The 21,806-nt window shown below is 39.9% G+C and overlaps 1 protein-coding gene across 1 annotated transcript in view; it reads right to left on the bottom strand.

The window, feature by feature from the left end:
* The window catches only part of FGD6 (FYVE, RhoGEF and PH domain containing 6), a 78,776-nt gene that overhangs the window by 7,034 nt on the left and 49,936 nt on the right, over positions 1–21,806 (bottom strand). The window contains exons 9-19 of the mRNA XM_035900999.1: positions 18,465–18,515; positions 15,295–15,353; positions 15,122–15,193; positions 14,523–14,591; positions 12,771–12,854; positions 11,264–11,343; positions 6,035–6,137; positions 5,373–5,519; positions 4,421–4,523; positions 2,156–2,283; positions 1,308–1,436 (exon numbers count right to left, since the gene is read on the bottom strand). Of these exons, the coding sequence (XP_035756892.1) occupies positions 1,308–1,436; positions 2,156–2,283; positions 4,421–4,523; positions 5,373–5,519; positions 6,035–6,137; positions 11,264–11,343; positions 12,771–12,854; positions 14,523–14,591; positions 15,122–15,193; positions 15,295–15,353; positions 18,465–18,515 (1,025 nt within the window). The remainder of the gene's footprint in view (positions 1–1,307; positions 1,437–2,155; positions 2,284–4,420; positions 4,524–5,372; positions 5,520–6,034; positions 6,138–11,263; positions 11,344–12,770; positions 12,855–14,522; positions 14,592–15,121; positions 15,194–15,294; positions 15,354–18,464; positions 18,516–21,806) is intronic.

The following is a 21,806-nucleotide window of genomic DNA, read 5'->3' as shown; positions in this document are numbered from 1 at the left end:
AGGCCACACTGGACCTTCCTTTGAGAGTCTCTAAACATTGTCTCCTACAATGGCTCATCAAGATGAAAAATAAGGACAGATATTTCTTAGTTTAAAGATAATTGGAAAGAGTTAATTTTGTGATTGTGAGCTGCAAACTGAAGCCTGTCTGGAAGGCTGATTTCTCAGAGGAAGCCAAGCAAGAGAAAATTTAAGGTGACTGTCACAGACTAACATGTCTTTCTTTATAGTTGCCAAAATCTCCTTTGCAATTGCCAGAAGAGACACAATGCTCTAAAATATTTTTCAAATCCTAGCAAAAGTAATTCTTTTGCACAGAATTACTTAATATATTTTTAGAACTACTTGTTTTTTTTACTATTGCCAATGCTGTGGTGGAAATCACAGGTTCTGGACAGAATTCAAAAGTTCTAAAATAAAGGTTGGCACTACAGCAGGAACAACCTAGGAACAAATCTGAGCACAAACCAGGAAATAAGTAGAGCAAGAGTGGCGTGGGGGTGAAGAAGGGGAATTCTTTACACTGTCAGCATAGGTTGGGCCTTACATTTTGAAAGAAAGCAAGAGATAGCACTACCTTTAAACAGACGCTTTGGATATTTTGCTCTTGAAAGCTATTAGCAAGCTATAACATAATAGAAAAAAGCGAAAACCAAGTCTTCCAGTGCTACAATACATCCATGTATGTTGCAAAACATTGCAAGATGCAATAAAACTACATCCTCAGCACATGCTGGGATGTGCAGAGCTTATATATATTGGTTAGAGATTATTCCACACTGCAATAGGACTACACATTCTCCATAAAAAAGCAAATGCCATTAGATAAGATGCATTTCTTTTTTTCTACTGCAGCACTGTATATTAAATAATATCTCCAGGCTGAAGACAACATTTTGAGGAGAAGTAAAGAGATTTAGTTTGCTCATTTTCCAAGCATTCCAAATACCTTATGCAACTGCAGAACAAGATACTTCAAGATGCTTTTATAATGTTGGCTTTGCCAGTGCGATGCATCCAAACAGACCCCCATGTATTCAACTGACTCAGAACATACCTACAACTGTGCAATGTTGTGCAGTGCAGAGGTACTCAAAGCTAGGTCTGGAATCAGAAACACCGTAGCTATATCAGCATATTGCGGTACCAAGCTCTCTGTGCCTTTTCAAAATACTACACCGCAATCAGATCAATTACTGTAGGATGATCTAATTTTATAGCTTGTTTCTAGATCACAAAGATAAACAACTTTGTTACAAAGACAGTATTGTCACTGGATATTTGATTTCTAATATGCAGTCTCTTACCTCACTAGCAGCATATGTGTATAGCACCTTGTTTTTTATGACAAACCATAGGTGTTTCCATGGTTTCTTACTGCCCTTAGATCTGTGTAGGTAGCCACTCATTGTAGAGTCTTCTGTATTTGCTGAAACCTGAAGAGAAGAAAAAAAAACCAAACCCCAAGAGTATGTATACATCTGTCCAGGTTTTTGCAGTACAGCTTTTTTAAAAAAACAGATCTCCAGAGCCCTGTCCTGCCAAAGACTCCAATTCTTACCTGATTTCAAGTTAATGTTGCTAATTAACTCAGATGGCTGAAACAAAAACAATTTTGTCTGCCACCATCTGGTCTGGAAAAGAGGTTTCTGCAGTCACTAAGGGTTGGAACTTAAATTGGATGCAACAGAACAAGGAGAGGCTGAAATGCCGAGTACAATGTACAGCTGGAGAATACACATTCCTATATAAGAAAAATTACTTCCTCCCGTTACCAACACCTCCAGTGTAGGTAGGCAGAGTTTAGCTCTATCTTTCCTAATCATAAGCCAAGAGCTGAGTTGGTGTAGGAGTCCTCCCACTGACTGTTGTTGCAGAGGTAAATCACAATTCCTTGAAACACAGGGAAGCAAGAAAAAATTAAAATTCCAACTATCTCTCTGAATCACAGCCTCACAGGTGTTTATGCAGTTTATACACTGCTTCATAGTTCCAGTCCCTGCCTACATATAACTAAGGCCCAAACCAGTATTACAGGCAAATTTCGACTTTTGATTCTAGACAAGATGGCTAAAATATGGAATTATTTTTTTCACTGTTAATATTGATGATGTGATACAAACAAGGCATTATTTTTGACCAATAAAGCACTTACTTCTTTGAGGGCTGCAGGAATTTTTTTCTGCTTTCTTCCAGAGGGAATACTATGTAATACTGTAGACAAGGCACTTGATGGAGATTTATGGTTGACTGGGGATCCACTCTTAGGAATGCACTGGTTATCTAAAATGCATAGGATGAATATTTTGCTTTCATGTCACTGATGACCAGACATACGCAATGATTCTTGGACTTTTTTTTTCTTACAGTGTTTCAAAAGTAACATCTAATCATATTAAATTCATCATTGAATTAACTTTTCAGTATTATCATCAACACCATGAGTTAGAATCCCCCAAATCACCATCAGATTAAAAAAAAACCCACAAGAAATTTAAAACTAAACAGATCGGTCTTGTTTGTTTTCAAAGTCTGTCTTCTTGACGTTGAAATACCTTTGCTCATAAGCAGGGTGAAAATTAAGTCTTAAAAACCACACCAAATTTTTACAGCTGTCCTCTGCAGTTCACTCTGTGCTTTACCTCTGTTCCCCAACTCTGTTCTTCAATTCTATACATCTTATCTTCTCAGCTTTTTTCAGTATGGATGCTGTAAGGCCATCACATACGTGTTTCTGGAGATTCCCATCTCCAAGAGCCTGTGCTGTCTTTCTCTACTGCCACAGACAGTTCCTTCTTCTCTCTTGGAAGACTTCTGCAACACTTCACTCCTTTAAAACCCCTTTTTCTAGCAACACCCACCACTATTTTCCAGCCCAGCCTGGAAGGAGTAGAGCTGCCCTAAGCTTCAATACCTTTCCTTCTAGAGTTGTCCCTGAACATGGTGAGGCTCTGAAATAATGAGCAGAGCAGGAGAGTAATTGGATTGCCAGCTGCACCACACCTGCTCTGCAGCTCTTTTCCCAGCTAAAAGCACCTGCAATTGCCTGCAGCACAGCAGCCTCTAGTGCCCAATGCAGAGACCTGCAGGTGGTCCAGGCAATCCATCTTCCCCATCATTGCAGGCTCCCACCACCACTTCAAGGGTTGTCAATAGTGCTTTCCACATCCCCGTGACAAATGCCACTCCCAGCACGCTGGAAGCCGTAGCTTGATTATTTCACTGGGCCATCACAGGCTTCCTCATATCCTAAGAGAGCTTGTGTTGAACAGGAGCCTCTGCCAGAGGGAAGGGCAGCAAACTGTTTCAGTCCCTGCCTATGGCTTATCTGTATATTTTATACTAGAGTCTTTGGACAGAACTCAGAGCAAGTCTTGTAAGATGGGACTGGATTCCCACCTCACTGGGAGGAGCCCTTGTTGATTTTACATTCATTTCTGCATAATGAAGCTCCTTCAAAGAGACGGATTTGAGTTCCTGCAGGACAAGGAGGAAACTGACCCTGGGTCTCCTCTCTGAGCAAATGTTATTACCACCACACATCAGTTGTACCATGTTTTCTGAAAGCATTTCAATGGAAATAGCTCTAGAGATGGTGTTTTACATTGAAATCCATCTTGCCAGTGTGCAGTAGGCAACCGGTAAGAGTTTGCCCTCAGAACTGAGGTGCAGGTATGCCAACTTCTTGAATTCCGGATGAGCCAAGGCTTGAGGCTGAAGAGACTCGGCTTCAGTAAGATAAAGGCCTATGTCTTCATAGAGCCCCAGAACTTCAGCTATCTCAGCAGCTCAACTGACAAAAATGAAGTTTACAAGAACCCAAGTCGCAGAGAGTAAAAGTACAAGTGAACCCACTGGGAGGTTGCCATAAGCTGCAAGGACTTTAATGTACACTTGCACCCTGTGATTAATGAAAAGCAATGTAACACTAGTTATCTCAAAAAGGCAGCAGCGTAAGCTACATGTCATTATTGAAGGGCAAATGCATGCTTGTTTCTGGAAGGAAGAGCCAATGTATTACAAATTCACCTTCTAACTTACTTACTCCACAGAAACTTGTTTGGGCTCTTACAACCTGAGATGCCTTTAGGTTGGCTATTAGGAAAAAAGTCTTCACCGAAAGTGTTGTCAAGCATTGGAAAGGGCTGCCCAGGGAAGTGGCGGAGTCCCCATCCCTGGAGGTATTTAAAAGACATGTAGATGTGTCACTTAGGAACATGGTTTAGTGGTGGACTTGGCAGTGCTAGGTTAACAGTTGGACTATATAACTTAAAAATCCTTTCCAACCTAAATGATTCTATGCCTATTGCTTTTCAGGCACTAGGAGAATTAGGCACTTAAACCCAGCAGTATAAAGATGAGGGACAGACATACCAATAAGGGCCACAAAACCAAGACAGTTTGTGGAGTTTTTCTTTACCTTGTTTCTGTAGCTCCCTGAAGCAATGATCACATACTCTTGCTGGCTGGTTTTTCATATAGTCTAAACCATGTTTATTTGATGAACAAGCTTGACAGACAATCTGGAAACAAATAAAAGCATTATTGTACATCACATGCACCTGTAAATCACCAAATGCTCAAAGACGTGCATTTCAGTACTGTTAATCCCAGAACAGAACCTGAAATAGGCATTATTTTACATTGAAAATTGTTTAAGATCTTGGCTTTTCCTTATCTCCTTATATTCAACATGCTGCTCTTTCCTCCTCTAAATGACAAAAATTTAAACAGAAAAAAATCACTGAATTATACAAGTCAATAAGCCAATGTTAACAATCCATAAAAAGCAGAATAAGCCTACTGTGTTACTGAACTGTTTAAATCATACGCTTTTAAATAAATAACTAAAAATAGTCATTGCTCTCTTGACAATTTCTCCACAACACAGATGTCTCAACTTCATTGAATTCTGTATTCTCACTTGATTAAAACAAGGAAAATAAAGGTTTAATAGAAATACCTTTCATAAGTGTTAAAGATAATTATAAGTTTGGTACTAACTTAAAAACAAAATCATTATTTATCTTATGAAAATTAGTGAGGAAGATGTTTTTCTCATTTCAGCTAACATGCTTTGTTTGTACTGTGTAATTGCAGAAGCAGAAGACAACCATAAATAGTATGCCAACATGCAAAATAAGAAATATGTAACAGGTTAAAAAGTTGGAACACCAGTCTGTCATAACACCTTACTCTAAAAAAACCCCAAAACCCCACAATCCAACATGTTTGTTTTTAGTGCATGTAATTGTGTCATAGTACAGTGTTCCCTTAAAAAGAGTTGTTTAGGTGCAATCAGGCTCCATCTGTATTTGTCACACAAGGAACCTGAATGACTAACTGAAAAGGTAATCACATAATTGCCCAACCTTTCCGCATGCCCTGCAGTGATGCCTTCTCCATGTCAATGTGAATTCACTGGTACAGATCATACACATAGTGGCTCTAGTATCAGGGATCCAGATCGGAGCCTTTGATCCCAGCGGACTGTCTTCTTCCTGCTTCTCTGGATCTGCCTGAGAGAACACAGGCAAAATACCATTACATTCGTTGATGAGAAATAAGATTAATATTTATCGGTGATTGTAGGTTAACTCTAATTATGTTGAAAAGTCTTCTCTGATAAATTGTCATGGTCTTAAATGTTAACTACTATTTCATCAGTGACCATTATAATGCGAGCCTGGAGACAGAGCTGCATTTAATTAGTTCAGAAAAGCTGCGTGACTTTCAAGCTTTACCAGCCTATTTATATCAATAGCTGCTATATTTTAAAATTGTTTCATTTCATCTTTCTGTTCACAAGATTACAGAGAGAACTGAGAAAGCTGGTTTGGGTTTTTTGGAAAAAAAAAATTTAAATTTATGAAGTAGATAACATCATGAAATATCACTGTTCTATCATCTGTTCAGTTATCATTTACCACCCTCTTTTATTATTTATCATGGAATGCCTCTTTTTTCTCTAAACATCTGCAAAGAAACTTTATATTCAAAAAGGTTACAAACCAACAATAATGGTGTGATATACCTCTTCAAGACTTTTGCTAGGATTAAATGTGATTCTCTTTTTTGTATATTCTTCAATTGACTTTGAGATAGCTTCTAACCACTCATCCCTTTCTGTAGCAGAACTGTGGAGGGGGAAAAAATCAATTTATTATTATTAACATTTAAAACTAAGAAGCAAGTGTTGATTAGAATTCCATTAGCTTTATTACACATTGACTTAGCTCTCTTGCAATTTCAGTTTTATAGACTCTCTCCAGTTCCTACTGAAACTGGTGTTATTTTTTTAACTGTCAGCATGGCTTCAGTTATTTGTGTTGATTAATACTAAAAAAGATTTCTGCGTCGCCTGTAGTGATGTAGATTCTCTCCCTCCCTTGCCTCCTTCCAAAATACCCTGTGATTGTTTCAAGGCTTGGATGTCATTGCTTTCCCCTTGACCAGCTTGAGTAACACCGGTGTAAACGGTACTCCCAGAACAAAGGCATGGGCCCTTCCTCTTGAGAGGGACTCTGAAATTTCAGCAAACCTTTTTCCCTCCCCCTTCCTTCTGTCTCAGGGTGCAGTTTGTTATACCCAACCCTATGAAACCCCAGGCTTCTGTCCGAAAAACCACACTGGCACCTCCTCAGCCTTGTGCTCCCGACTATTTGCTCCTACCAGGTTCATGCTGCTCTGAAATAATTATATTCCCCCACCCCCGCTCCCCAAATTTTTCCATTGGATTAGCTAACCTAAAGAGATAAGACAGATGAGCTTACTGTATATCTCTCTATCCCATAGCTGCTGGATCACTCATCAAGTGCAAAGGAAAGCATTAGGCTGAAGTGGCAGGGCACAGGGAGCAGGGAGAGCAAGGAGTGCCTGGCAGGGCAGGAGCCTGCAGCCATACTGGACTATACTGGGTTACGTGCAATGCCAAAGCACTTCCTGAGGCCATGGGCCCCCTCGGCCTTCATATAATATCATATAATATAAATCCATGCTGCTGCTGCTGCAAAGGGCAGCCTACTATACTCCCTCTCAGCTGCTAGGTCTTATTTTCTCCCTTGTGCCAGAACGCACACGGCGATGCAGTGGGCTGTAAGGGCAGTGGGCTGGACCGGGAAACAAATCCGTATCAAAGCAAGCCATCGACCTGCCCTTCCTCTGGATCAATTTACCAGCTGGGTTTATCCCGCAGCTGAACTACTGCTTGTGCCAGGACCATGGAAGGTGCTGTGAGGAAGGAAGAAGCAGTTTCGTGGCAGAGGAACAGCTAGGCTGCTTGGTTTAAGATGCCAGCTTTAAAAGGGCTTCTAAAATTCAGACCAGTACCTACTACCAAATTTTTTTTTTTTATTCCTCACTTCTTAAATAGCATAAAATAAATTCTTTTCTTTAAACCAAGGAATTGAACACACATCAATATATAAAAAGGAAAGTTAGGGACTTTGCATGAGTTACACACATGAGGTGTGCAACACCAATTACTGTTTACTGGCTTTTGTAGGTGGATTTGGAAGCTTTGATCGTCTTTGAAACTCTAAAGAAAAAAATACTTTGAGCTGGGGTTTTGAACTGGATGAAATTGAGTACTATACAGAATCAGGGAGGACAAATCTGGTAAGGTAAACATGGGAGAAGCCTGCGAGGTTAAAAAAATGATCTAGTGCGCACAGCAACAAAATCAGAACAAAAGGAGAGGAAATAAGATACAAGCGAGGGCACGGCAATGTATTACTGTCTGTCCCAATAGCTCACACTCCGAGTGGAACATTTTGCTCAGTTTATTTACCTTTGCTTCCTCATCCAGTAAGAACAACTGGTCTGCATTAGCTACGCAACATTCATAACTCTAACTGACTCCTTTGGCTTTTTCAAAATCTGGTTATGTTTAATTACGTTCCTAAAACTATATTAAATAATTAAATTTAAAGTTGGCCCAGGTTTTGGAGATTAAGCCTCCCCATTACATGGGGATTGCTACATATAGGGCTGCTCGCACAATGAGCTAGAGGGCTTAGGCCCCAGTATTTCACTAGAGAGCTGGCTCTGGGTGGGTTTGCTAGTGCTAGCCTTTCGGGTTGTTTACAGCCCTTCAGAACTTAAGAGAAAAGGCGGTGCCAATGGCAACTGCATTGATGTAATGGTTTGCTGAGGCTAAATAGGCAGCGTTTCTTCTGCTGTCACTCCCAGCCCTCCCTCACAGCTGCACAGCCCTACCACCACCCTCACTGCCAGGCCACTATTTGCTGCATCCTTCCAAAAGCTGGTTTTTTTACTGAAATGGCAAGGTTTTCTTAGGTTTTTTTAATTATTATTATTATTATTATTTTCAATTTATGATTTTATTTAAGAAAACAGCATAAAACTTTTAAATGGACAGCAGAGAGCCCCAGCAATTGCAATTACTGGCGAACGTGTGTGCTAGGACCGCATGTCGCAGCTGCCCAGTGGGGTAGGCAGCCCGGTGGTCCCAGGAGGGCTCACAGAAGCAAGCCCCTGGTGTTTCCAGGATCAGAGCCTCTCCCAGCTGAGCTGGTCTTGCATGAGCTATCCTTACGCTAGGGGAGGCGATGCAGCTCTGTCTGCCTGGGGTAGCTCTCCGCTAGCCTTACTGAGGGGGCCGGAGCCAGCTGGCCTCTGACCACGTCAGGCTGGCATGACTATTGTTTTCAGGACCAAAGCTTTATTTCTGCGCAGTGCTGCATCATGCAGATGGGCTAACTTGTTTCTTTGACTAAAAAAAATCGCTAGTACAATACTGCATTGTACCGTATAAAACAATACACGTCCCTAAAGATACCCCAGGAAAACTGAAAGCTCAACCCAGACTAGATAAAGCAGAATGATGCAGCCAGTAAAACTAAACCTGAAATGACAAAGACTCTTGCCTAGGTATTAATCTATATTTCAGTTACTAACCAGCTTACATTTTATTACCAGCAATTTTTCAGCGGCTTAATCGCTCCCCTTCCCGTCTCTCCCCCCAGGATCATTCAGAATCTCTTTGGTGTACACTCCACATAATGCTTATTATTTGAAAAAACACAGAAGTGAAATTTGTCTCCAGTGTCTGTAAGATTAATTTGAACAGTTTTCTACTTGCAATTTTTACCACACAGGAGCCAAGAAGCTGTTAGAATCCGGTATCATCAAAAGGAAGATGCAGTCTGTATTGACAAGATACTGTTTCTCTTCATCCAGGATATTTATCAATAGGAACAATACAATTAATTGGGAAAAAAATATATGCAAGCACCTATTGCTGGTAGTTTTTCACTTGTTTCCCTCCTACACCACAACAGACCCAGGCCGTCAGATGAGAATCTGAAAATCCTCATTTACACCTGGGGCCTCCAGCATCTCCTTCATCTCAAACAAATGCAACCTCTCTCTGTCACTATTGTGTAAACTGGGGCTCTTGCACACACATAGCTTCCAGCAAGTATAAAAACAACAGAGCTGAAGGCTCTACAAAGATGCAAGATCAACAACGCTACAAAATAAAGAGCAAACCAGAGCAGCCTTACTTGGTAATATGAGGGTAATTTCATTAATTTCACGGTCAAGACAAAGCATGTCACAAACTGCCCAATTTGATGAGAATGTTATACACAGGGGCTTTCCCCTATGGACCAGCATGTATTTCACAGGAGTTGCTTTTAATCTACCACTTAATCAGTTCCTCAAAAAGACAAGTCTATCCCGTTGAGTGGAAAATAGGTAGGTTGTATTTCAATATGATAATCTTTTTACAAGTTCCAATGATTTTTTACATTTTTTTTTAAAACAACTGAATTAAAGGGGAAATGCTGCTTCAAGTCAAGCCGAGATAAATCCAATTGCCTACTGCGATCCCATAAATGTCTTCGTGTATCTGTGTAACACCCAGTCACTAAGGCACCTAAGCAGCGCAGACCTGCTTATACTATACTGGAGCAGAATCATACTCTAAACTGTGAAATGCATCTTTTTTTTTTGCCCAATGTGCAAAAGAACCATAAGAAACATTTAAATTTGTTGAAAAAATACAAAGATACTCCTCTTCCAAGCCTGTTGTTATAAATAACTACTTCTCAGACAATTGAGCTACTTCCTTCGGCTACTTTGACAAGGTTAACCTTGGTCTACCCCTCAGCTAGAGATACTATCTTTGTGCAAGACATCCTCATGTTGGTATTTACAAGGTCACACAAAAAGAAGCAGTCTGCCCTTACTCAGCTTTGTTAAACAAAAGAGAAAACATGTCTTTCTTCATTGGTATCAGCACTGTCACAGATGTCAGAACATATAAAACTCCAACTCAAATGCAGTAAAAACAACAATCCACAAAACCAGGTCTCTGCTAAAGGCATCTCGGTGAAGGCAGACCAGAGCTGCTCTGGTTTAGTTGCCATGTAGCCTTTTGCTGCTACATGGAGAATTTGTTCTTCTGGTAAAGACAAGCACCATTCCAGTAACTGCAGCAATTTCCATAATTTCAGATTCACCGAGATCAACTTCTTGTTTCAAATACACTATTATTTTAGCTAGAAGACCAGGGTGACTTTGTTCCAATTTATATCAGTTACCAATAATAATATCAAAATGTATTGCCATGCTTCATATCTTGTCCTGTTAATGCCCTGGCAGCAACTTTGGAAAAACATAAAAATACTGAAAACCAAAGCCTAAAAATCAATTGAAACAATTTTAATTCTTGTTCCTCTTAAGGAAAGGCAGCAAGAGGATAATATTGCAATTTACTTAAAAGTTTCTGAAGGTGTAGCTAAGCTGAAAAGGAGGAACAAAGCAAGAGTTTTATTCACTCTGATTAATAGTTAACTGTCTTGGGACAGCAGAATCCCTACCAGCTGCAGCCTTAAGCCCAAATTGCTCAAATCCCAGCCACTTTTACTGTAGCTTTTGTGCTTCTATCCACCACTTCACAATGGGCAGCTTCCTCACAAGTCAGGGTGAACTGTATTAGAAACTACAAACTCATCTGGTATCTGTGAAACTTATTATATGTGACCAGACTTCCCCTCTGCCGGGCCATTTAAAAATAAAGTTAAATTTTCAAAATCAGATTTTGAATGCGAACAAAAGTAAATTAGAGCAAAGCCTACCTTATTTCCAGAAACCCATCTGTCACTCCCTCTCTTCTGTAATTACTCTAGCCAAGGGTAAATTTTCATTACATAAATACAAAATAAGCTATAAAAACCTTATGTGGCCTGTTTGAAATCACATGGTTTTTAAATCATCATTAATTTGTAAGACTTACCTTGCTGAAAGAATGAAGGATCTCTCTACGCTTTCAATGTTCAGTTCGTTCTGATACGCTTCCTGGGTTGGCTTTTTAACCTTCAGTTGAGAGAGAAAACTCGACATTCAAACTGAAACGGTGCTTTTATAGTTGCTTTAGTTTTACTTACTGTAAAATCTCTTACACTTTTATTGCAGAAGGGGCACATTGGAGAGAAAAATCTCAAAAGCAGGAGATGACACACCAGTCCAGGGGGCCCAGCTACACTACGATTACGTGCAGCCTACCATTTTATTCCACTTTGGCCCCATACAAACAATGGAGACATACAAGGGAACAAAGCTCAAGAGCTGTCAGACACCTCCTGCTGTGCTTCAACATAGAATCATAGAATTGTTTAGGTTGTAAAAGACCTTTAAGATCATCAAGTCCAACCATTAACCTAATCAGGCCATCCCACCACTAAACCATGTCCCTAAGCACCTTGTCTACCTGTCTTTTAAATACCTCCAGGGATGGGGACTCAACAACTTCCCTGGGCAGCCCGTTCCAATGCTTGACAACCTTTTCATTGAAAAAATTTTTCCTAATGTCCAACCTAAACCTGCCCTGGCACAACTTGAGGCCACAACATGCCCAGGCCTGTTGCACTCTAAGCACCTCCTGCAACTGGGCAAAAAAAATGAGCTGCTGCTGCTGCAGGACAAGATGTAGGACAAGGTGTACCCCAAAGTGGGCATCTGCCCCATACCCCCAAGGGCTGGACCACCCTGCTGATCCTTCTGAGCTACCAAGTTTCAAACATAAGGAGGTTTAAAAGTTGAGTGGTTCTGAGCCACGACGAGACACCTACTGGCAGAAGAGATTTTGCAGCTCTGCCTGCAAAAGCTTGGACCTGGGCACCAGATCTGCACTGCAGCTGGACTCGGTGCTTTTCTCTGACAGGACCAGAGACAAGTTACTTCATTCCTGAGGCAATGAGTTGTTGTTCCCACTAACTGTCATGTCAGAGACTGTGTCAATAAATGGCGTGCATGTCCTTTATGACTACCCAGAGGGTCTCAGGGCTTAACTCTAATGCTTTTCACAAAGACTCAGAAACAAAAGCCGTACATTCCCTCACAGCTAGCAGATCTCTATAAACCACAGAGATTTGATCCACCAGAAGCTTATCAGGCAGAGATGCCTAATCTCTGGGTGTGGGCAATAAAAAGCAGTTACAAGGGAAAAGTAAGGCAGTCTAAACAAAATACAACACAAAAAATAAGTAGGCAGACTATTTCAGAGTAGGACAATACTGGATGAAATGCTGGTGAGATGGCCCTGTGGCAACAGTTCTTTAGGGAAACCTAGATAGTGATCCCACAGGCCATATTATGCAAGAAGCATTCAGCCTGCAGGATTGCTCTGGAACATAAGCATCTTTCATATCTCTTTCCAACAGTAAACATAGTTGTGTTTTGAAAATTTGAAGGCCTGAGTTTAAACAGATTTGGAGAAAGACTCATTTTAACAACTGACTCACCTTCATTCCAGCCAACGACAGCATGTTGTTGAGTTTATACATCCCTGACTGAACCGGAGTAGTGTACAACAGGGCATCATTGAACTGCAATACAGAAGCAATGCTTTTTAATGGCTAAAGGCTGTTTAGAGACAGATAATTTCGGACACGTTTTACTGGAAGTACAGAATTCATACAGCACTGTGATCAACTGTCCAGAAGGGCATCTTCTACTTCCTATTCTTCCACTTAGAACCCAAGAAACATTTTCATGTATGAACTTAGATAACAATAGGTGTCTATTTATATCCTCCTTGTGTAAATATATATTTGGCACATGAGTAAACAGTCCACGGATGTCAACAAGCAGGCTGTCAAAAAGGACAAATATGTTTCTCGTGTACACAACTATATTGTGTAACAACCTACTTTAAAAGGATGTTACAATTAACCATTCAAACAAAGAAAAACATTCCAGAATCTCAGAAATAACAGAATTAAGATTAGCAATTTATGATTATATGGACAAACTTATCCATATCTTCTACCATGTGAATTTTACCAGTTTAAGTGTGCATCTACTGTTTATTTCCCATTCTACCAGACTTGGCTTTATTCAGTGCAGTTACTGAATAGCTATTAAGATTTTTTTTATTTTCTGTGTTGTTCAACACATGAATCCAAACTTCCTTTACTGCACATAAACACAAACCAGGAAACTGAACTGTCTCATAAGTTTTTGCTATGAGGTTCATCGCAAAATAACCAGATGTTTCATGAGCCTTAACAAATCTTCACAACATGATCAATGGAAAAATCATTGCTTAAGTGTCTAAAGGTATAAACACTAGCCCTCACCTTTTATATCTAAAAAACAAAAAACCCCAAAACAACCCCCACCACCCCAAAAACCAAACCAAACAAAATCCGAGCTAGAACCAGTCAAATTAGCAACATCTGGTTTGGGAAGTCCAGCTCGAGATAGCAGCAGATTTTTGAGAATTACCTTAACTGATCATTTGCACTTATCTCAGTGATTTATATGCTACAAAGTCACCTCCAGAGCGTAAGACAGGTGTTTGCAAGCTCAGACTACATACACCATGACTGTCTAGGGAAATATTTATTCCTACTACGGTAACTACAAGACAGTTTTCAGCCAGGACTGTGGACCAGTACCACCACAAATCACACACGGCAATAGTTGCTTTACTATCTAAATAGAAGAGATAAAAGGTTCAAGTGGAAACAGAAATTTCAGAGATGCATGGAAGTTTCAAAACAAAACAGTAGCAGAGGCAGGAAGGGAACCCAGTGCTTAACTTCCAGCAGCCCAGTGCTCCTCCACTCAGGGTGCAAGCAGGCTCAGGGCTCATGCTGGGGAAGGAGAGAGGAGGAGGAAAGGAAGGAGGGAGGGAAGGGTGCAATTGCAGCGGTGGAGTTGTAGGTTCTAAGATCTGGCACGGCTAAGCGGGACGGAGTAACTGTTTTAGTTTTCTCACTATCAGAGATAACACCCTCTCATAAAAGTGCTCAATTTTTAAACGAGCACTGTTCAAAACATTGCATTTTCGTGAGAAATGGTTTTCTATTAAAATTAGCACATATGCCACAGATGATCTCTCTAAATTAGAACCGAGCAAGCAGAACAGCAACGATTGGTTATTTTTTCCACTACCTGAAGTTATTCATTACTTAGGTTTGTGGTGTAATGTTTCAAGCACTTAAAATTACACTGGTGTTAGGCACACAGCAACATACACAGCATCTTACCAGAAAAAACATTCGTGGCTGCATGACCTTCCGGGACAGCTTCATCAGTGTTCCCTCTTTCAGAAAGACCTAGCAAATTAAAACAGGCAATTCAAACCCTAGCTTTTCAGGGCACAAGCTATACAAATGAGCTGTCTTCATCATCACCATTATTATTACGATTACAATTACGATGATGATGATGATGATGATTATTACTACAACTAAAGGTGCTGCAGAAGTTTGGGGATTCAAGGTTCCCTTTCTGAGAAAGGCCGTTCATCCTTAGGTTTCTCTAAAAGAGAGTGTGAATGGCTGCATTACAGTTTTCCATGCTGCACTTGAAACCATGACAAATAGAAGGTTACGCTTGAGGAAAAAAACCTGCCTGCAAGATCTGGCAAGGAATCCTATTCTACAAATCCTAAGTTTTAATCAGATAAATGTTTAAAAAAAACCCCACACATATGGAGAGGCGGTATTCATTTGACTGTTAGAACTGAATAATTAAGCGACAGACCATTTTTCTTCTTGGCATACGCCAGCTACAGTACTTTGCTTGTATGTCATCTGTGCTGCAGTTTTACTGCAATCTGCTGAATGCCATCTGGAGGACCTACCCTTCCTGGCTGTACAATCTCATGGTGTCCATTTAAACTGTACTGAATCTGCATGAGTTTCTGAAAGTTATCCTACAGGGAGAAAAGCAAAAGGTAGTTAATTGCCCTTGCATCCATGACTTTTTTTAGAGAAAAAACTTTAATCAACCAGCTTCGTAAGTCAAAATACTTACTCCCTGCTTCATGATGTCATTGGCATGATTTGCAACTTCTATGACAACAGCTAGAGCATCTGAAGGGTGAAGAAACAATGCGTTGGTTATACAGACTAGTTAGCATTGGTATTATGTAAAGCACAGGTACAATATTGCCCTTCCACATCATGCCAAGATTCAAGGACCTGACTGTACAGTCACTGCATTCCGGAGCACTTCCCATTGATCCCAGAGTCTTTAGATCATGGTTTAGTAAGTGTGCCCTTGCAAGTCATTGCTTTGATCAACAGCATCAATCGTTTCTTACAGCCAATTAAAACAGTCCACAAGCAAAATTAAATTCTAGTTTCTCACACAAAGAATTATTTTAATTTCAATGTCTCTACTTAGAACAGAAAAGTTAACAACATTTTAACTGAGACTATGTAGAAATTAAGTTTTTTCCATTTTACACAACTGCTCCCAGTACCAGTCATGGAAGACTACCTAGAAAAATTATCCAAATCTTTGTGATTTCCTTCTTCTGCCTTCAATTTTGCTGCACCTCAAGATAACAGTATAAAGTTCAAATTTTGAAATTTCAAACTTTTAATACCAGAAGAAAAAAAAATCTCTGAAATAGAAGAGTTACCAAAGATGAGGGATTTTATTAAGTACTGACATTTAATAACTAGCAACTCAACTGTAATATATGCTAAGGTGTAACTGCAGAAAGGGGTTACATAAAAGGAATATGTAAATTACTGAACAGTGAGTGTAGATGAGACAGAATCCATCCAAGGATCTTATACAAAAACCTGTAATTTACTTAAGTAGAAGAAAAAAAAAAGACTCATTTAATTGAAAGCTAGAACAACTGCTCTGATAAAATGCAGTCTCTAAAGCATTTGGCACCTTCTGAGTAACTGAAGTGCAGTCGGGCACTTCAAATAAAGGAACTACGTTTTCTTAAAAGTCCACAGAGAAGCCTATCAAACCAGGTAAAACCAAAGCCTTAGGGTTTTTTTCCAGATAATCATTAGAGTATTAGTGCTGTTGAATGTATATACTTCCTTTATTGTTGAGTTCATATTCAGAAAGAAAGCACGTTAAAAGATACGGCTTTCTGAACTGAAAGGTTCAGAAGGTCACGAAGCCGTGTAAGAAACTAAACTGAGGTGCGAATAAAAAGCTCCTCCTAAGTCAATCTAAGGAGAATTTTTGTTCAAGATTTTCATGAACCAAGGCAATGTAAGCACAGGAGTCAAACAGTTAAAAGGCATAGCACATATCAAGCATTTGATCAAAATTTAAGTTTAGATATAGATGTCACGATGTCCACTGAGCCTGCTGAAAAATAGCTGGTGGTCTCCTACTAGGAAATGTTGGAGCTGCTCCAGCCAAAACATTCCTCAACTCCCATCCACTTGAAAGAAAATGAAGGGAAATTTAGCTAAATTCATGAAGACAGGAATGAATACCTGAATTTTTTGTTATACTTCCCTTCATCTATCAGCTATTATATCTATTAATAACTTAAAATTTTACTCATTGACTTCAAGAAAGATTGAAGACTCTTAGAGAAAATTTGCTGGTTATTGAAGGAAACATTCCAGGATCTCAGGGCTACTTATAGAGCCAAGACTAAATGAATCTAAACAACAACATAAAATAATCTATAGGGACAAAGTCCATAAACAAAGTGGGTTTTGGCAGGGAAGAACATTCCAATTCTTATACCATTTAGCTGGAGTAATGTATTGAAATGAAGGTCATCAGGAAGAATTGTGTTGTTTGGTTTTTTTTTTCCTGAGAATACTAACCATAACCAAACCTAGTCCCCCTGTTGTCATTGTCTCTCCCCACTCCCCACCCTGTACAATGGAATTTAACAACTAAGCAAAGTCAGAACTAAGTTAAGCTTAATTATCAGAAGAAAGATCTTGGTGAGTAGAAATTAGATTTTCTTTTCTTACCCAGTTTCAAAGATAGACTATCAAACCCATCAAATGCATAAAATTAACACTGTTATTGTTACAACTAAGCTTCTGCTTTTATCTTTGATGTACAAAGGGAGAGAAAAATACTGTGGAAAGTAAAACTACAAAAAACCACAGAAGCTGGAGAAATCACAAGAAAATGTAAATTAAAATATATATTTAAGTTTTCAAGTGGTCAATTATTTAATGTGCATTGCAAGCGTTAGTTTGTTCACAGCCCTAAGAAGTCCAAGACAAACTTTTCTATCACTTAAAGCATCATAATTTAAAATATTTTTGGCTTATATTTTCAATATACTCAAACAAATATGTCTAAAAGTCCTAAGAAAGATATTTACTCATAAATGTTATGGTACTGTATCAGCAGACAAAGCTATAAGAAAGCAAACTTGGCTCGGTGCATTGAAGGCACTCATTTATTGCAGTTCAATCAACTACCTCTGCACAACCCTCCTAAAGATAACGGGGTTGCACAAATGTCACTGAAGAGACTGAAATAAATGACAAGCTCTCGTGCAAATGAAATGGAAATATTGACTGGGAGCATTTTTAGTATTGCTGAGGCACACACATGGAGGAAGGAAACAGTCTGAATGTGCACTGCATTGCTACACTCAAGCTTAATCAGCTTAATCCCAAACTACCGTGAAATATGTAGTCCTGTCCTCTTCCAGCACCAACTACTCCTTCTCATTTCCCTCCACATGCAGGCAAACTTGTGGAAGTCACTTGTGTTTGTGCGAACTGTGACAAGTCAAACTGGAGAACTCCTCAGGTTAAATATAACCCAGAGCAGCTCCTTGATCTTGCTCACTCCTGCCACACGAACGCTTGTCCTGGCAGAAAGAGAGAGAAGGCAGCCAGAAAGACCCATAGCTGGGGGAGAGCAGCTGGTAGACCAGACTGCCCATCATGAAAGGTCTACAGATGCAAGGGCTGTCTCTTTCAATAGGAGTGCCCAAAATATCTGCTTAAGCTGTCTCTGGAACTTCACTCTTATCTCTTGGTTTCAAGTCAAGGGTGAGCTGATACCACCATCAGCTCCAAACATTTCTGAAACACAAGTTTGCAATCTTTCTGTATCTCTGCTGAGAAACTTAGAACTAAATAGAAAACATTTCTGACTTAGGATTTTGCATCCATTTAAAATTTATAAACATTATCACATGTACATAAGCTGTTATTTCTTTAATCTAAAGAGACATTTACCTTGAGTATCCCTATAGTCTGCAGATTCTTCTAAAAGATTCTTTAAATAATCTGTATAAAGAAAAAAACAATATAGAGGTAGTTTTGATAAAGAAATAAACAGCACCAGAAAGTAGTAAACCCCACCTTTTTCATGAAAATCTGCTTTTCAGGCAGACCTATGCCGCAAAGATCTACTACTTAATCTTTTAAATATGTCAAAGTAATAACAAAAGGAAAACTAGTGTTTTTATAATGAAAGTGTATCATGATATCTTGCTCAGGGAAGAGAAGGTTCTTGAATCAGTGGCCTTCTCCAAAGACAAATGGTATGTTGTATATATTATTCCATAACGAAACAAGCAAGTAAAAAATCAGTACATACTTGCAGTCATTTATATTTAAGCTGATGCAAAAAATTGTCAAGGTTATAGATATTTGCCTGAGCACCTAACTTGTCTATAGGAGTTAAGAAAAAAAAAGTACCCCATTACAGAAGATCTGTTTATGATTAATATTCTTCAGTAATAGAAGTATTATATCCCCACCCCCCCAGTGTTCACATAGGCATTTTTTGTTTTCAATTATAAACTTAGTTCCTCAACCACAAGATGGCACCCTCAATCCATTAAAGTCTTGGTAGTTTTAAAATCTATTAGCTAAAAATAACTCCAAATGTATGACTATACATGAAAACATGCCCCTCAAGTTTCCATCCCCTGGTCGAGTGTCTAGTTCACCAAAAAGTACAATATCCCGTCAAAGATTAATATATATCCTCAGTAAAAAATCAACCATCTATTGTCTACAAGCTACAACTTTGAACTGCTTAAAATTGAAAGGAACCAAATCAGAAACTTTCAAAGAAATATACACGTTAGATTGGTAATATAAACAAATACTGATTTATAATTACCTTTTAAATGAGGTATTAATATTCTGGCAGATCTACTGAAAGCTAAACATATGTCATTTAGCAAGCGTTCAATTTTAGCTTCGCAATTGTACAAGTTTCATGTAGGAGTGAAATAATTCAACTCCCATATGCTTGCCCTACCCAAAATCATCCTTTTACTCAAGAAGGATCAGGAGCCAATTGTTCCTGCCTTCATAAGACGTCTTGCTTCATGCATGCCCCTAAGAGACCACTCAGTGTATTGTAATATTTTCCTTATGCAAAAAAAAAAATAAAAAAGGAATTATGAAATATGTTTCTGCAGTAGAAATGCTACAAAGAGTGAGAAATCTTGCCACAGTTAATGAAAGCTTTGAGAAAAACAGAACTACAGGAAGAAAAATATTTGGCACTGAGATTTTATATTTTGGCAAAGACCTAAGGGAGGATCCAAGAGAGAAGCACGAAGAGCAGGTTGGGGTGAAGGAAGAGGAACCGGCTGGGATCTCCTGCAGGGAAGCGGGGAGAGAGCATTGGGAGGTCTGGCTGGCTGGGCCACGGGAACACCCACAGCTTTCTGCTCTCCTCCAAGTTTTGTCTGATCGTTATCAGGTGCTGGTCAACGTGTGATCTTTTAAGACAAGTCTGACATGGCACCAAAACCTCTCCAGCTACACTCCATAAATATTGCATCCTTCACATCCCTCAAGATCTTGTGCTTTAGTGGCTACCAGACATTCCAGTGCAATATTTAGGTGGACACGTATTCCATTAAAAACAAAGTTCATATTGCTTCACCTCAGGCTATGCTGCTAAGAAGCTGGTGTGAGATAAAAAACCCAACCAACCAGACAAACATTGGCAGGAGGTATTTTGAAAGGAACTGAGAAGAGTTCACATCGTTTTTAACTTGGTTTAACCTAGAGGGACTTATGTCACACATACACCACCAGCTGCCCCCTCCTGCCCTGCCTGCTGACGGGTGCTCTCGCAGCTCAGAGCTGGGCCATACTGCCCAGGCTGAACGCTGGTGGGACTCCACCATAAAGCAAACAAGCTAAAGCTTTACAAGTGCAGCTCGAGCTTCGTCAGGGCCAGCACAAAGGACTCCAGTGGGAACGCTCCCAATAGAAAGAATAAGTCCTGACAGCTTATACAGAAATACCAGAATACTTAAAGCTGCCAACCACACGCTCACCTCTGTGGGCTGGGAACAAGAGGTGAGGTGCGTGTAATTTACTCATCTGCAAATGTACTGCTGGCACTCTTAAGAAAGTGTCCCTAGTACATGGAGACATCCAATTTAATATCCAAAGTAATTGCACTGGAATCTTAAAACCAGAGACCCAACACGGGAACTAACTCTTTCCTGGCATATTCATGCTTTACAACATGTTCCCCAAAACAACACCACTTTACATCACTCAAAAACATCTTTTGGATGGATATATTCTACCATTTTAAATCCTATCATCAGTGAACAGGAGAGGGAAAATTAGAGATTTTAACATAACTGCATTCATTTAAAATTCTGTATTTAAAAAAGAAGGCAGCTTTTGCATTACAAGACTGAAGCAGCCACTAAAACTTGCAACTGTAAAATCCTGAGGGTGATAAACACATAATTTTCATCTTAATGCTCTCTATGTATATCTGGAAAGTGGACTTCAGTTCATAGCTAAAACAGCTTCAAAGAAGCATCAGAGCAGGTATTTTTACTCTCTTCCCCAAGCCTGTAGCGTTGCACAGGGTTGTTGTGATCGAAATGCAGGACCCGGCACTTGGCCTTGTTAAACCTCCCACAGTTGGCCTCAGCCCATCGATCCAGCCTAGCCAGGTCCTTCTGTAAAGAGCCTCCCTACTATCAGAGGCCTCTGATTAACCTCCCCCCAAAACCCATCTAATATTTGCTGTATAGAGCTCGGGGCCAGAATGTGGAGAAGTGGAAGTTCACTTGCTGGGCTGTAGAAGCTGTATAATTAAAGAGGAACACAGCTGAGCTGTGCCTCTCCTTGGCTGATTTACGAGCCCACCTGCTCCGGCTTTTGTTAGCACAAAAGTAACGCCACTTCAAAGCACAGCCACAATCTTGTGATGTGACCGGGTAGCAGCAGGTGACCAGTACAAAGCTGTCCCACTGACACAGAACATCTAAATAGGAAGAAATCCCTGCTGACTCAGGCCTAGCAGCTTAGTTTCCTGGATTATTTTCGGTCCCCTGCTCTTACCCGCTGCCCCCTCCTCCCCTCACCCACAGATGCCCCCTGTCTTCAGCTGGGGTGGCTGCTGCATCACTGCATCTCACCCACTGCAACAACAGATCCAAGTATTTTGCGTGTCCTCCAAAGGTTTCACAGCACAAGTCTATATAGAGATTGCTCAATACTACACAGAGCTGCTGGAAGGTGACAGAGCAGATGGGTCATCCATCCATCCATCCCATATGGAAGAGTGAGAATCTCAAAGAC

The sequence above is a fragment of the Egretta garzetta genome, unplaced genomic scaffold (assembly GCF_000687185.1).
Source record: "Egretta garzetta isolate BGI_Z169 unplaced genomic scaffold, ASM68718v1 scaffold38, whole genome shotgun sequence".
NCBI lineage: Eukaryota > Metazoa > Chordata > Aves > Pelecaniformes > Ardeidae > Egretta > Egretta garzetta.
Note: the sequence above shows the minus strand (reverse complement) of the source record. Positions and strands in the feature narration are given on the sequence as shown.